Below are 15,519 nucleotides of genomic sequence, written 5' to 3' on the forward strand. Positions count from 1 at the left end.
ATAAAGCAATGGAAAAAGTAGACTGAAAATTAATTTTTAAAAAATAGAGAGAAATAAGCAATCCATCTACAGCAGTATGAAATAATAACGGGTTATTTTACAAGGAGCAAAATGTTGAAAAATTCAGCTTGCCTTATTTTTCACTTTCTTGTATAATGTCCTAATTCAGTGTGATTTTAACAAAATTCAGTGTGATGATAACCTACATATTCAGTCAAATTAAGTACTAATAATTAAAAGCATTGTTCAAGCCAAATGTAACAATTACCTGTAATAAATAAATTCCACAATTTTCTCATAAATTATGATTTTTTTCATACATTATAATACAGATTAAAAGATTACAGCAGAATAATTAAAGTAAGAATCATGGATACAGCAAACTTAATCATAAAATCCTTCTTTCAAAAGTCATATTTCATTAGATATATGCGAATTGAAAACTTCAAACTCATTTTTTTTTTATTTTGTATTTTAAACAAAAAAGAATAAAGAAGCCACAGTGTTTAGAAGAATGTAGAACCTGAGAGAAATGCCTTGGAACTTCAGCCCATTAAACAAAGTAATTTTTTAATTATCATAATTTTATCACATTAACTTCAAACTAGTCATTTCTTTGTGGTTGCTGTAGTTCATTTCAATTTTGCCAACATTCTAATTTAGGTTTCTATATCTTGAAAACACTTTAAATAGGAAAAAAAAGAACAGTTTTATCTTCGCAAACCTTACTATTTTGAAAATTTTGGGAATTATCTCTTTTTAACTTACATTTTTCTTGATACTATTTTATTCAATCTAGTTTTTATTGCCAGTTTGTTCTCAAAGTATTATTTAATTTTTTTCATTACATGCTCTTTCATTGTGTAAATATTTTGAAACTTTTTTCAGCATTTAATATTTTGCTGTTAAAATTTGACATGTGCTGATTTGAAGGATAACATTGCTCAATTTTAGCTTTAAAGAAAATTAAATACATATATGGGCATGATAGTAAGATGGTAATAATAATTTCAAATTATTGTAAAGAGTAATGTTGCAAAGAATCACAGGTCTATCATTTCAATTACTTATCACTCCTTATGTTAGTGAAATTTTGCATCATTACAAATTATCATTAACTTACGTAATAAATTAAATTTTAGCAGTTACGAAAAGTTTGGTACAATCTGCAATTTTTCAAGTTACCATTAAAATATGAATTTTTGCAATAATTACAAAGTTACTAATATGAAATAAATACAATATTAATTACATGATTAAAACATTTAGTTAAAAAGACCAAGCCATAGATTTAAGCTAGATAAACTGCCATCCCCAAATGCTAAATTAAATGCACCCACTTTAAACAGAGCTTAAATGTATATATATGCATTCTTTTTCTCCAATTGAAGTTAATTTCTTTCCTCTGTTAAGAAATGCTCCTTTTCAATAATTTCAGTATATATATATATATATTAATTATTATTATTAAAAAATGATGCATCGAAAGGAAAATAAAACTGCAGTATTTTGGAGGTAGCCTTTATTCTTTTAAAATTATACAGGATTTAGAAATAAAATCATTAATTAGATAAGTTTAAATGTATATAAAAAAAAAAGAATAATCATAAAATTAATTTATCCCAATAATATAAAAGTAAAAGAAAAAATCTGTTAGCAGCAATAAAAACATACATTATATTAGTAACATTAGCATTTTCACCTTATAATTTATATTTAACCTCTGAGTGTCATTATGTAAAATCTTTCCAATGAGTCATGCAAGCATTATTTTTTTACTTCGATAATTTAGATGAGAGACATTAAACTGACTCTTTTCTGCAAAATAAAAATAAAAAGTCAAGATAATACTATAAAACATAAAGAAACACAATTCTATTCATACTTGCAATGACTTCATTTTTATTCCAAGTTCTTTATATATTTATATGACACCTTTTCATTTAAAAAATGATGTAAAAAGAGCTGAAAATCATAAAATAGTCTTCCCCAGTTATTAGATTCTGTAAGGTGCCTTACTAGTCAGTTATACAAACACAATAGAGTCAAGACAATTTAAGCAGTATCAAGTGAAGTTACACAAGCACTATTGTAATACTTAAAAGATTTTATTTCTCTTTGTGCAAAAATGCTGAATATTTTGTAATTTGCATAAAATATTTAATTTTCTCATTGGTTATTTATATGAATGAAGTGAAATCTATATCTTATTTAGTATAAAATTATTAAGAATAAATTCCATTTAAATTGTAATAGCGTACAAGAAAATGATCTGTATACAGCAATCTATTTTTTGATGAAATGTACATTGGCAAAAACTACATATGAATCCCCGATTTGTCATTGTTTTTCTAAATCAGTCAAAAAAAAAAAATCTTAAATTTGGTTTACATAAATTATAAGAATTTATTCTATAAACAGCAATAAATTATAGAAAAAAAAACAAATTTTAATTAATGAATAATTAAGAGATCTTTATCAATACAGTATGATTTTGATCATAATTACTTCCCATATGAATTCTTTTTAATTGAATTATTCATTACAAAGATCTTTGAAATTTGGACAAATGTAACAAATAGCATCATTCTGAACTTATTAATGTATAATATAATGCACAAAAACCTTTCATTAATTAATACATATGAAACTGTAGTATTTTATCAATAAAATATCGGAAACAAACAATGGATTGATATTCTCAAAAGGACTTTTATGATTTAAATATATAAAATAATACTCTAATAATGCTGCACTTATTAAAATTCACATTACATATTTTAAATTAATATGCAAATATTCAAAGCACAATATTAAAATTTCACTAAATTAATACTTTGAGATTTTTTTGGACATAATTATAAATTATATCTGCAAGTCATGAACAGAATGCATTTTCTAATTAAAATTATATCTATAATGGACATATAAAAAACTCCACTCACATCTACCTTTTAATCTCCGTTGAAATAAATACACAGTGAACTGCAATTTTGCAAGAAATCATTCTGATGTGGAATGCAAGATTTCAAGTTCAAGCTTTTAGTTAATTTGGTGGCTTTCTTAAAATGATTATAGTTATGAAACTATTTAAAAGAATTAATTATTCTCTACAATACAAATGATTTTTTGTCATTAAAGCCGGCTGCTTCAAAAAAAAAACTACCTCTGTCAAAATGTCATATCTCCAAGAATTTTCTTTATTTTCTGTTTAAGCTTTATTAATGATGATGATGACTAGAGCATCGGAAAAAAAAATGCAAAGAATAAAAAAAAATTGTATTGTATAATCTAAAAAGGCGTATTTAATCATATTTTTATTTTCAAATTTAAAACGTTCACAGTTTTTTTCATTAAATAAACCTTTCACAGTTTGGCATGGCCTTCAAAGTTTTCAACACCAGCAGAAGCTTGCCGAAAATCCCATTATCATCCCATTTCAATCAATCAATCAATCCTAAACAAGCCAAGAGAAACAAGCGTCTTGCTATTTGTTTAAGTTTACCTGGAGCGGTAATTTAATTAAATTCTATCTTTTTTTGTGATTTATTTATAATGATTTAAATAATTTCTGGTTAAGATAAAATTATTGGTTGCATTTAAAATCATTGTTTAAAATTATAAATAATTGTTTTGTTTTCAGATTATTGAGGCTAAATTCATATACAGTCATTTCGCGCCTTACAAGGTTTGCAATTTTTCGTCGGCTCTTTGTTTGGGGTTACATTGCAGCCATTTTTTAAAAATTTTTTTTACTATTGTTTATTTTTTTGCTGAAGCTCTTCTACGGCTGTTACATTTTTGCATTTATTCGATTTCTATATATTTTCAAATATTTATATCTGTTCTTCTAAAATGGAATCATTAAAGGATGTTATTACCAAATACCAGTTTTAAATTACCGTACCATTGGTTCGGAATCTTAGAATTGGAAACGCTATTTCTGCTGTTTGCACCACATTCGGTCATTCGTTAAAATTTGGCGAAAATGACTGTATATCAAAGCTGTTCCCAGATTGATTCCTTATATTCAATATTCATTTTCCTTCTAATTTATTTTTCGAATGAAGAATCTATATTCTATCCTAAAAATTTGCTGGTACAAAACATCAAAAGAAGGGGAAAGAAGAAAAATAATAATGATCATTCGCAATTAATTTGGAAAAATGAAAAATCCTTATATTTTTGGTTTTGAAAGTGTTTTCTAACTGTTCGGAAATTAAAGTATGCCTATGATTTTCTTGTTTATACTAAATTCATTCTTTCCTTGAGTAAGAATAATTGGCTTATACAATTGAGTTTACATAATGTGGCTTTATTTCATATCTTTGTTAAAAATGTTTTGAGTTTTCCAAGAAACATATTAATTTGTAAAAAAGGCAGATAATTGGAAAAGTAAGGTTAGCATGAATTTTTCAATGATCATCAGTTCTTACAAAAATATGTGGAACTATATTTGTAAAGTAATTGAAGCGAAATGAGATTTGAGCTCATTGCAGATTTAATGCTATCATTCTGGGAAAGATATATTTGTCATAGAGATATTAAAAACTTATGAGAGAAAAAATAAATAATACTAGGTATTTAAGAAAATTTAGATGTTCTTTGTGAATGTGTGTGTATCAATTTTTCAGATGATGTATATATCATGAAGATAATCAAGATGTGCAGTATTAATGCCGAAGCAGCTCACATATCAGGATAGAGATAATTCCTGTAAGAAAATTCAATCTGTTATTATTGATTTTTGAAGTATATCAACCAAAGCCTTACTTACAGGCAATTAAATTTTAAAAAGATTTCATAGACTATAAACTCCATTGAAAATCTCAAAATGACATCAATTTTTTATTTATATTGAAACTTGCAGCATCACCGTTTAACTGCTAATTGATTGATAAAAATTATACTGTGTTAATAAAATATCTTCTGATTATGATAGTAAAAATATACTTATTATTCTATTTAATACAATCTATATAATCTTCAATTTATAATGATTAATTTAATTTTTAATTCATTGCTGAATATATTTTCTTAACAATCATAATATTTTCTCTTTGTATTTGAAATATGAGAAAGTAAAAATATATTTGATATAATTAGTGTATGAATTTTGAAGTACTATAATGTGAATGGTGTCACTACACATGCTATGTAAATGAATCATTCATTTTTATCTGTTATTTGTTGTGCCGTTTTGTACCACTGTTTTATCATGCTTAGCTTTTTCACTGACATTCAATACTAAAGCTATACTCTATGGAATCATTCATTTTTATCTGTTATTTGTTGTGCCATTTTGTACCACTGTTTTATCATGCTTAGCTTTTTCACTGACATTCAATACTAAAGCTATACTCTATGGAATCAAGATTGAATTATTGCTAAGCAAATTACAGGAAGGGAGTCAAGGTTTTTCTCAATGATTTGTAAAGTAATTTTATTGTGTATTTTTATTTAACCCTTATCGTGGCAAGATTGCTTTTTTAAAGAAAAGCAAAAAAAAAAAAAAAAATGTATATAGGTAGCTTTTTTACGCTATAAAAAACATCAAAAAATAAATAAAACGTGTAGAAATGTCATGTGTTTAATAAAACTAAGTTAAAAATTATTTTATAGTGGTAGTATATTTTTATAAAGTTGCATGTATGGTATACTATACAAAATGAACATAAGGGTTAATTTACTATACTTACTCAAACTGATTTCCAAGTGTCATTTAAATCTTCAATATTCTTATAGTTCCTTCTACATGTTTTCTAATTCACTTTGAGATCATTGTTGTCTGTATATTTTGTTGAATATGAATGGGTTGACTGACTGATTGCAGTTTGGTATCCCAAGCAAATTTTGTATTAGGATACTTAGATTGTGTTTAAAAAAAAAACACTGTAGTTTTTTTTTCTTCTCATAATTATTTTAAATTTTAATTTTTTCTCTCTTTTACATGAAGTATTGAAACCAATTTTTTAAGATAATGCACATTTAAATGATTTGTTATTTCCACTTATCTTAATATTTACTACTTAAAAACTGCCAATATAGATATGAAATGAAAGTCAATGCAAAATATTTTATTTCTGCTAGAATCTGTAAATATCTGCAGTGTTCTGTTTATTCTGATTTTAATCAATTCATTAACATCTTGCATCTTTGTAAGTTATCTAAAGAAATTTCTGATAAAATATTAAATTTAAAATTATAATAAAGTTTAGAAGAGATTCATCTGCCAACTAAAATTTTAATCGTGTTTTCCTTTTGAAATTAGTAATATGCAGCCAGTTATACGAACATTCCCTCATTTTATACGGAAAAACTGTAAGCTGTTTAAATTTGATACAGCTACTCTTATGATATGATGATTCTATTGCACTTTAAATGAAATATGTTTTATTTCAAAAAGATATTTTAATAGCATGTGTTTTCCCTTGCAGGTAAAGTGCTCGATGCTGTTTAGCATACAAGATAAAATCTGAGCAAACATTCTGGAAAGAATTGGCTGTCATGCAAATCAAACTGTTATAATATGTTGACATTGTCTTGCGCTTAAAAAAAAGTAAGGATATTGAATAAAAAGAGCATGTATAACAGATTTTTTTCAAATCAGTTTTAGATTGATAATACAGTGTCAAATCGGAAGTTTTAAATTAGGATAACACACGAAAGTTAATATATATTCGTCACTGTATTTATTCTAAAGTGCATTTACAATTATTATTCTTTTTAATTACTATAATGGAGAAAAAACTATTTCGAGGTATTGTGTTGCCACTGGAAGAAATTGTTTTTAGAAGAGTGGTTGTCTGTCTTTTGAACAATACATTAAATTCGAATTGGAATCTAAGATACGATTTGGATCTTGTTGAAAATATGGCTAAAGGCAAAGCTTACATCACTAAAATGTTGCCAACATTATTAACCGATCGGATGATGCCTTTAATCAGGCCCATGGCTTCCGAAATATTAAATTGGCATATGTACCATGAAAATAACTTCCATGATATACGCGAATGTTTTGGTTTGCATTCTTTAAAATATTTACAATGGACTTCTATAGGCACAATAGATTATCAGAAAACAATGGAAAAAATTATTGGTCTTAAAATATTTGATGTTGAGAATCGCTATAAATTAGCATGTTTATATTGCTTGGAAGATTACATTCCACTTCTTTGGGAAGAACTCTCCGAAGAGAGTAAAAAACATTTTAGTAAAGAATCTTATTTTGATGTAGATATGCAGTTGAGATATTACTGGGTTGACATTATGAAAGAAGACGAGTATATATTGCCTGATATTTTTTTGGAGCGAGAACCGAATCCATCGTACTATCATGAGTTTGCATTCAAACTTGCAGCCATGAAAGGCAATAAAGCGGCAACTAGATATTTCTTTCAAAATGTCTGTAATGAAGAACGAGAGTCGGATTTATTTTCTACTATCGTTGATGTTTTAAATGAATTGGGCCCATCTTCATCAAACAGAATATTTTCTGACTTTCCAAAGGGAAATCTCTCTGATGTTTTATGTTACTTGTTGTCTTTGATGAGTCCTGAGCAACAGATGCAGATATTAAAAACGCATCCTTGTGACATTTTAACATGCTTTCAGGATTGGCCTCTGCAGCATCTTTTTTTGGAGGTTGCTGATATTATCTGGTCCTTTCTTCCTGAAGAAAACTATGTATATTTGCTAACTAATATGCATAAAAGAATTAAAACTTCAGATTACTATTGTCCCAAATTGTTTCAGGAATTTTTTCTGCGGAGTCCTGGCAATTTTAAAAAAGAATTTGTGAATACAGAATGTCAATTTGGTTATTTTTTCCCAGAATTTTTCCGCATGCAAGATTTTGAAACTGTTGAAGTAATTTTCAGAAATATAGAAGCTGCAGACAGAGTAAGACTTGTCTTTGGTAAACGTGTTTTTATGCTTTTGTGCGATTCCATCTTCTATAACAAATGGCATGTGGTCAAAGTATGTCTTCAAGAAGCCATGTTACCCGAAGAAGACAAGCAAAAACTAAAGAAGAGTTTTTCAAAATTTATTAAAAAGAGTCACAAAAGACTGGGAGCCAACGAGATAAATCGTAAACGGAAAAGTTTCTGCGAATTCTTTGATAAGAGCTGTAATAGAACTGATGAAGAAAAGTCGGAAGATGAGACACCTACTGAAGTTAAAAAACTCTGCACTGAAAAGAAAAAGAATGTTCTCCCAAGGAACTGAATAGGAAGTTGTTCATTACACCTTACATTAAATGAAATATAAAGAATCAATCTAAAATTTTTATAACATAATATAGTTTGTTCTTTTTAAGTGCGTATTGCTTAAAAATTAGATCTTTATTAAATACTTCCTTGTGAACATAAAAGTATTGATAAAAAATGAATTCTGAGCTTAACATTTTATTAGAAACTTTCTTGTTCCTGAGAAAAATTTGTTAAGTAATATATTAAATTATTTAAAATAACTTTTAAAAAATGTTAGTAATTTAAATATACATCACAATACTATATACTGCTTAGAAAATTTAGACACTTCTTATTGTAAGCAGGGGTTCATTATTTGTTAACTAATTTTCATTTGTTTAAAGAAACATAATTTTTTGTCAAGTGATTGTTTCCCTTCTCTTATTTGTTATGGATTATAATTCAAAATTGAATTTCTTTCTGCATTGAAAATTATACTTGAACTTTTAAAGTAATATGTTGTAAATGAAAACAGAAAAATTGGGTATAATATAAGTAAAATATTGGCAATTTTTTACTAATATTATGCCAATTTGGCAAATTTTTAAAAATCTTATTTGAAATAAAATTATTATGTGGTGAATAAAATGTGAAATATTTTGTCCATTATATTTGTTTTTAGACTATGCAGTTGAATTTATTAAAAGGGATTAAAAAAATTTTGCAATCGTATCTTTGATGTTATGAATCATCTCTAAAATCATATTTCGGAAAAAGCAATTTTTGGAAATCTTATTTGCCTGAATACGCGAAATGAAAAGGGCTTTATGCTAGATGCATAAGATTCTATATATGGTCTTTGCACCAAATTTCGAAGGAAATATATTCACATGAAGTACATCTGAGAGCAAGTGCGTATGATTTCAAAACACAAAGAACTTGATAGATAAATCTTGTTTCACAATTTTAGAATCTAAATTAGAAACAAAGAGAGTAAAATTTGCGTTAGAATCAAAACTTGATATCAATACACTTGGTATCAAGTTGTACCATCGGTTGATCTATACATTCACGTGCATGTAACCGCAAAAACAGAATAACTAACTTTGTTGGTCTGTCAAAAACAGAATAACTAAGTTGAATGAAATTTGGTCTGTCATTTTGCATCTAAAATTGTAATTTTCTGTTACATTTTGATTTTAACCGGATAAAAAATAAGAACTCGGGGTATTCTGTTTCATTTTTGGATAGATTTATGGAGTGAAATAATCTGCATTCGAGAAAGAGGATAAGAAACGTGCTGTATTGTAAAACAAAAAAAGAACATTCTCTCTAGGAATATTCCTTTTTCAGTTGCGAAATCATCATTAAACAAACAAACAAAAAAAAAAAGCAATTCTAAGTTGATGCAATATTTAAAAGGACAGAGACCAACATGTTAAGGAATAAGAATTTTCAGAGCTTCGAAAGTAAAACAGGGAACAACAATTGAAAAAGAAATGTTTTTTCCATATGTCAGATTCTAAAATTTCAGAACTATATATATGAGGGGGACTATTTACCTAAAAAGAAAGACTAACTTGCTTTTTCAGTTGAGAGAACTTGAACTTACAAACAAAAAAGGAGAAGAGTCAAATCTATGGATACTTTATTCAAAAAAAATTGGTGAAAATTCAAAGAGCATTTGCAGAATACTTCATTGAGAAATTTATACAAGGTGGGTGAAAGCGTTTCCTCGGCTCATATAAAAAAGACAATAATAAACTTTCTCATTTGAAAACTTAAGCGCTAAATTACATGTTTTGTGAAGATGAAATTAATCTTGCAATAAACAACAAATAATTATTTCGTGTTATGAAATCCTACTCATGGGGAAAGATGAAAAATCAAGCAAAGGAGATTCAATTTTCAATCTAACTATTGAGAAAAAAAAATGAATTACACTAACTCCTGACTTGCAGATATTAAGAAAAATTGTATACTCTTTCATTAAATATATTTAGATTCAAATTTATCTGAAAGCAAAAAGATTTCACATAAGCTATTTCAAAATTTTTGGAACAACGCAGAATTATTTTCGATAAGAATCGGGTCTCGGAAAGTACCTGCAAATCTATAAGTTACAACTGATAACTTTTTAAATGAGGGGAAAATATGTATTATTCTATGTCAGTTTTTCACTATTCAGAACTATATGAAGTGGAACAGTTCATTATTACAAAATAAAAACCGCATAATCGAAAGCAAAGCACATGAGTCGACACAGGCTTAAATTTCTTCAGTTATTAAAAGTGGTATTTCAACATTCACTATAGTATATTGAAAGTAAAAGTTGTTTCATAAAAACTATTAAAAATAACAACAAAGGACGTTGAAAATGCATTAAAGAAATTATATAAAATCGATGGGATAAATGATTGATAAATCCTTTTGGATTAAATCAATTTTTTCTCTGAATACTATTATTGCAGAAATATTCGTGCTTCATGCAATAATCACTTATAATAACCAGTCACAGACTGTAAAAATTAAGAATTTCATTTTGTCACAGAAAATATAACCAAAAAGTAATGCAAGTTAAACAGCAGTGTGATATTGTATATAAAATATAATGAAAAAAAAATTGTATAGTAAAATAAGGGAGAGGAACATTTTAAGTGAAACACTGTCAGCATTGTCTGCTTCGAAGCAAATCCAGCAGCCAGAATCACAAACGGAATGAAATATCAGATAAGCATTAAACATAAAGAAGAGTTCCAATAATGACAAGGTCATGAGGAAGACTCAAGAGACTACACAATGTGCTGAAATTATTTAAATAGTATTCGTAGTACAGTTAATATCTGGAGACTACAAAGTAAGTTGTCTAATTCTTATCTGTAAAAAAAGCGATTTGCTGAATACAATTAAATTTCCACTAAGAAAACTGTCGAAATTATATGCACCGTCATCCCCAATTTTAAAATAATAAATATATTTAATACAATTCACTTGTAAATATTCCTGTTCTTAAATTTGCAAAAGGGAATATGCTCTCTATATTGCACATCAGTACAGTAGACTCCCGATTATCCGCGGAGCGGATTATCCGTGCCTGCCCCGCACTAAGTTTTTTTTTTTTTTTTTTTTGCTTCTAAGCAAACAGAAAATGCTTCCAAAGCAAGAAGCAAACACAAATGACTGATTTCTTCAAAAAGGTGTAATTTTACAGTTATGCTTTTGTAATTACATAATACATTACAGTATTAAAACAGTACATATGTATTAATTTTTCTGTATATCCCTGACGCCTCTCGTAAGTACAAAGCACTTTTCTGTTTTCATTAACAAAATGCATTTTAGAATATTTTTGAGTGATATACTAAAATATTAATCGTTAATTAAACATTTCCTGCTGTTTATTTTACGTTTTATTGTACATAAAACGATTTTTCAAAGTTGGAATGACTGTTTTCTCTTTTGCTATACCCGTTTTTAGCTTTTTTCGGATTATCCGCGATTTTTGTTATCCGCGGCGGCCACGCCACCCAATTCCGCGGATAATCGGGAGTGTACTGTATATGCTTTTAGTTGGATAAGAGAAAAGGCTAATTATGATACTTTCTGCTAAATATTTATAAAAGATGTTAACTGTTCAGCTGCCTTTAGAATGAAAGCCTCAGAAACTGATTCAAGAAGCACGCACTTGAGACCGAGTTGTCACTCAATTCTGGGAAAAAAAAAAAAAAAAATCCCTGTATGTATATTCAAGATACGAGGATATGTGCAAATAGAACTCATGTGTTATATATAATGCAATATGATTTTAAGGAGTGGAAAAAGTTTAGAAAGGAAGCAACAATTTAACACTATTCGAAATAATAGCATATTAAAAGAAGGTTCATATTTACAAACAGCCCCCCCCCCCCAATTCTCGTTATTATCTAGAATTTTGCAAGACAAAAATATATTAAGTGCCATACATTATCTCTTATGCTGTTTAATTGTAAATAACACAAAATTAAGTATTCGGGTGAAATTAAACACAAAACATATTTGTTATTATGATACAAATCAATTAATGATTACTTAACAAAAGGGCATTACAAAGGAAGATCAGTTTTTATTTATTTATTCATTTTTGGGAATTCATGTGCTCGAGCATCAATTTTTTCAGATTTTTCAGTCATCAATTTCATGGAGCTAATCCTTAACAAAGGTATGACATTTTTGCGCGGCCTAACGTACATTTTTTAGCTATTTCTCTTTTAATGAACATTTGTGAATATCTTTATATTTTTCGATATATTGATATATCTTTAAATGCATTAAAGGAGGACGGGATAGCCTGGTTAGTAGGGCGTTGAATTCGCATCCCTTGGATAGTGAGTTCGAACACCGCCGGCTCCCCGTATATAAGTGGCTGGTGCACGTATAAATCTGTCGTGGTCACAAAATCCTCCAAATCGAAACAATACCATTGGGGGACTGGTTCAGAGGTGATCGTTCTCTGATTCAGGTCTAAATTACGATCTGTGAATGAAATGTAAGAATGAAGTCCGCCCCTTATAAAGGGCTGTATGCATGAGTAGGTAAGTCTACTCTTGGCCTTAGGTGGCACTACTGAAATCAAGAGACGCTAAAATCTCGACTTAAAATCGCTGACTTTGTCATCGGGCTTATCTATGACAAGTGCCATAAGAAACAACAACATGCGTCAAAGGTCAAATGTGACGCAGCAAGTTTCATCACCCTAAAAATTCAACTTTAAATGATTGTACTAAAAAGTTTGACGTTTTCGGATTTGGCATGTCATCTTTTCCTGTATTCCTTTTAGATACTAAGTTCTTCAACATCAATGATGACTCTCGATCTTTTGAACAGGCAATAATGTATGTTTTTCTTTTGTCAATGCCTGTTTCCCCATATTATCTTGTAGGTATAGTTGGCAATGAAAAGGCTGATTGCGCTGCGAGAGCGGCTCTACATAGTCTGTCACGACCATGCACTCATTCTGATCTGTTTGCCACATATGATAAGTACATACTTTCTGTTTGGCAAGAATCCTGGGATAGAGAAATGCAAAATAAATTGCATTTTATTAAACCGACTATTAACTTGTGGCCAGCTGTCTCGGTTAGAGGGGCAGATGTCAAATTAACCAGACTACGCATTGGTCACACCCGCCTTACACACAAACATCTTTTGTTTGGTCAGTGTCCACCGATGTGCTCAGACTGCAATGTTAATCTTACAGTTTTACACATTTTAATTCAGTGTCCTAAATTTAATTCTCATCGTGTGCGGTTTTTTAATTCATTAACATTGGAAATGCATGAATTGGTGGGAGAACACCCTCACAGGAGTATCTTTGAATTTCTAAGAGCTATAAATTTTTTCCATTTTATATGAAAACTTTTGGGATTTTAAACATGTTCTTGGAGTTTTTTCCATAATTGGAGTCATAATTTTAAGACCTTTGTCTTTTAAACTTATTGTGCTTTCTTTTTATAAGTGTAAAACGTTGTTTGTATTTTAACTTTGAGGAAATGTTTTGTTTAACAATCATATAGTAATATACACATACCACTTGTTTTGGCTCTTGCGCCATAAAAATCCAATATCCATCCATCCCCATATTATCTAGGTTTATTCTTACAAAGCGAGCAGTACAAACCAAATGGATTTTGCGGAAATCCTCAAATTCATTCAACAAAATCAGGAATGATTTTTTTTTATCCGACCAATTCATATTAAATAACACTTTTGAGCAGTTTATTATTTAAAAAAATATTTTAATCTACTTGTAATAAGATGGCAGTTTCTTAAATATTCCATTCAATATTCAGTTCAAATCATTCAATAAACTGAAGTACGGTAGACTAAACACCACCACGTTGCTTCCACGATTGAATGTTCCCGCCAGAGAAATGTAGTCTATTCTTTCGCGCAGTTACAGAAGTCTCGCGCATGTCCAATAGTTGCAATTCAAAAAAATTATGGAAAATGAACTGCCTTGCAAATCGAAAATGGGTTGATCTAAAAAGAAAAAGAAAATGGGGCGAGTTTCCGCATTATACTATCACGAATAGTATTGTTTCGTTTTTGGAAGCTTATGATTACGATCTTTTATTCTTGCAATCATTAGAGATCAGCAATTTTTAGATGCGAAAAAAAAAAAAATAACTAAGAAACTTAAAATTCCCTATATTTCCCAATCTTTATGAAATTTTTCAAATTGTACTGCATTTTCTGTCGATTTTTAAATTTCTTGTGTTTTCCTGGCAGCATAGCAACCTTGTGAGACTGTGTTTGTCTATCTGTGTTTGTGCTTATACATGCGTGCATGCAGGTGTGTGCGTGTGCATGAAACACAAGATTATAAATAGAATATAAATTGTAGTGATAATATACATTTTCATTAAAAGTAAGAAGAAAAATCTATTGGTCCATTAAATCTAATAAATAAAAATGAATTTTTATTTGTTCATATTTAATGCGCTGCCGTACCGTTCATCCTTCCGATTGCGATAAAATTTTTCCAACTTATTGCTTGCACGCGCTAAGGTTAGAGATATGGTACGATTATTAGCATTTATTTTGAACGCACTGAAATTTACAAACAAATCATTTCATAGGTTTCTATTATTCAATATTATTTTAAAATTGATAAAAGACAAACAGCAAACGGCTCGTGTCATTCAGAATTATTCGTACGTATATCAAAGAAAATAAAATTATTATCTTCGATGCCAACCAATGTCAGTGAAATGAAATCGGAAATATTTAGTGCAATCACTAATTTTTTTTTTCTTCTTTTCGTTAATGAATAGTCATCTATACAAGATGTCATTCAGCGTTCACAGTATTTTGGCTTCGGCGAACCGCACATATTATTCAGAGTTTATCTCGCACATGCAAAATATAATCATTACTTTCGATGCCGATCAAGGTAAGATATACAATGGAAATTTTCCAATGCAGGAAATAATTTTTTTATTTATTCAGTGAATCGATAAATGATATTTCGGTTATGCAAGCGTATACCGTATTAATTGCTTAATCCGAAAAAAAAAAAAAATGCTTGCCAAACGTTCGTCATTTAGTTCGTAGAAATAAGTGAATTGGAGCTTCATAAACAAACGAGGAATGAAGCAGGTCTTTTACGAACTATTACTTCACGTACTTCAGAATCTCAAGATCAACATGCGTCAAGAATCGAAATACAACGTTTATGAGCTACCCGATTACGCGAATGAGAATCAGAAGATCAACATGCGGCAAGAATTGAGGCAACTATTCTTAACGGGAAGTCGAATGGACATGTATCCATTCCACGCATTCCCAT

General features: G+C 28.8%; 2 protein-coding genes across 4 annotated transcripts in view; one reads left to right on the forward strand and one right to left on the reverse strand.

The window, feature by feature from the left end:
• Positions 1 to 15,519, reverse strand: part of LOC129956926 (uncharacterized) — a 51,046-nt gene that overhangs the window by 11,048 nt on the left and 24,479 nt on the right. The window contains exon 1 of one of the 3 annotated variants that reach the window (XM_056068975.1): positions 2,952 to 3,193. The exons of 1 other annotated variant lie outside the window; for it this stretch is intronic. The gene's annotated coding sequence lies outside the window, so the exon portion shown is untranslated. Of the gene's footprint in view, positions 1 to 2,945; positions 3,194 to 15,519 lie in introns of those variants that run through there. One more of the 3 variants, XM_056068976.1, reaches the window with a different exon arrangement.
• LOC129956924 (uncharacterized) lies at positions 3,387 to 8,719 on the forward strand. The gene is made up of 3 exons (XM_056068973.1): positions 3,387 to 3,513; positions 4,635 to 4,716; positions 6,438 to 8,719. Exon 3 carries the CDS (start codon positions 6,739 to 6,741, stop codon positions 8,227 to 8,229), a length of 1,491 nt encoding a protein of 496 aa, XP_055924948.1. The 5' UTR covers positions 3,387 to 3,513; positions 4,635 to 4,716; positions 6,438 to 6,738; the 3' UTR covers positions 8,230 to 8,719.

This window comes from Argiope bruennichi, chromosome 11 (assembly GCF_947563725.1).
Source record: "Argiope bruennichi chromosome 11, qqArgBrue1.1, whole genome shotgun sequence".
Classification (NCBI taxonomy): Eukaryota; Metazoa; Arthropoda; class Arachnida; order Araneae; family Araneidae; genus Argiope; species Argiope bruennichi.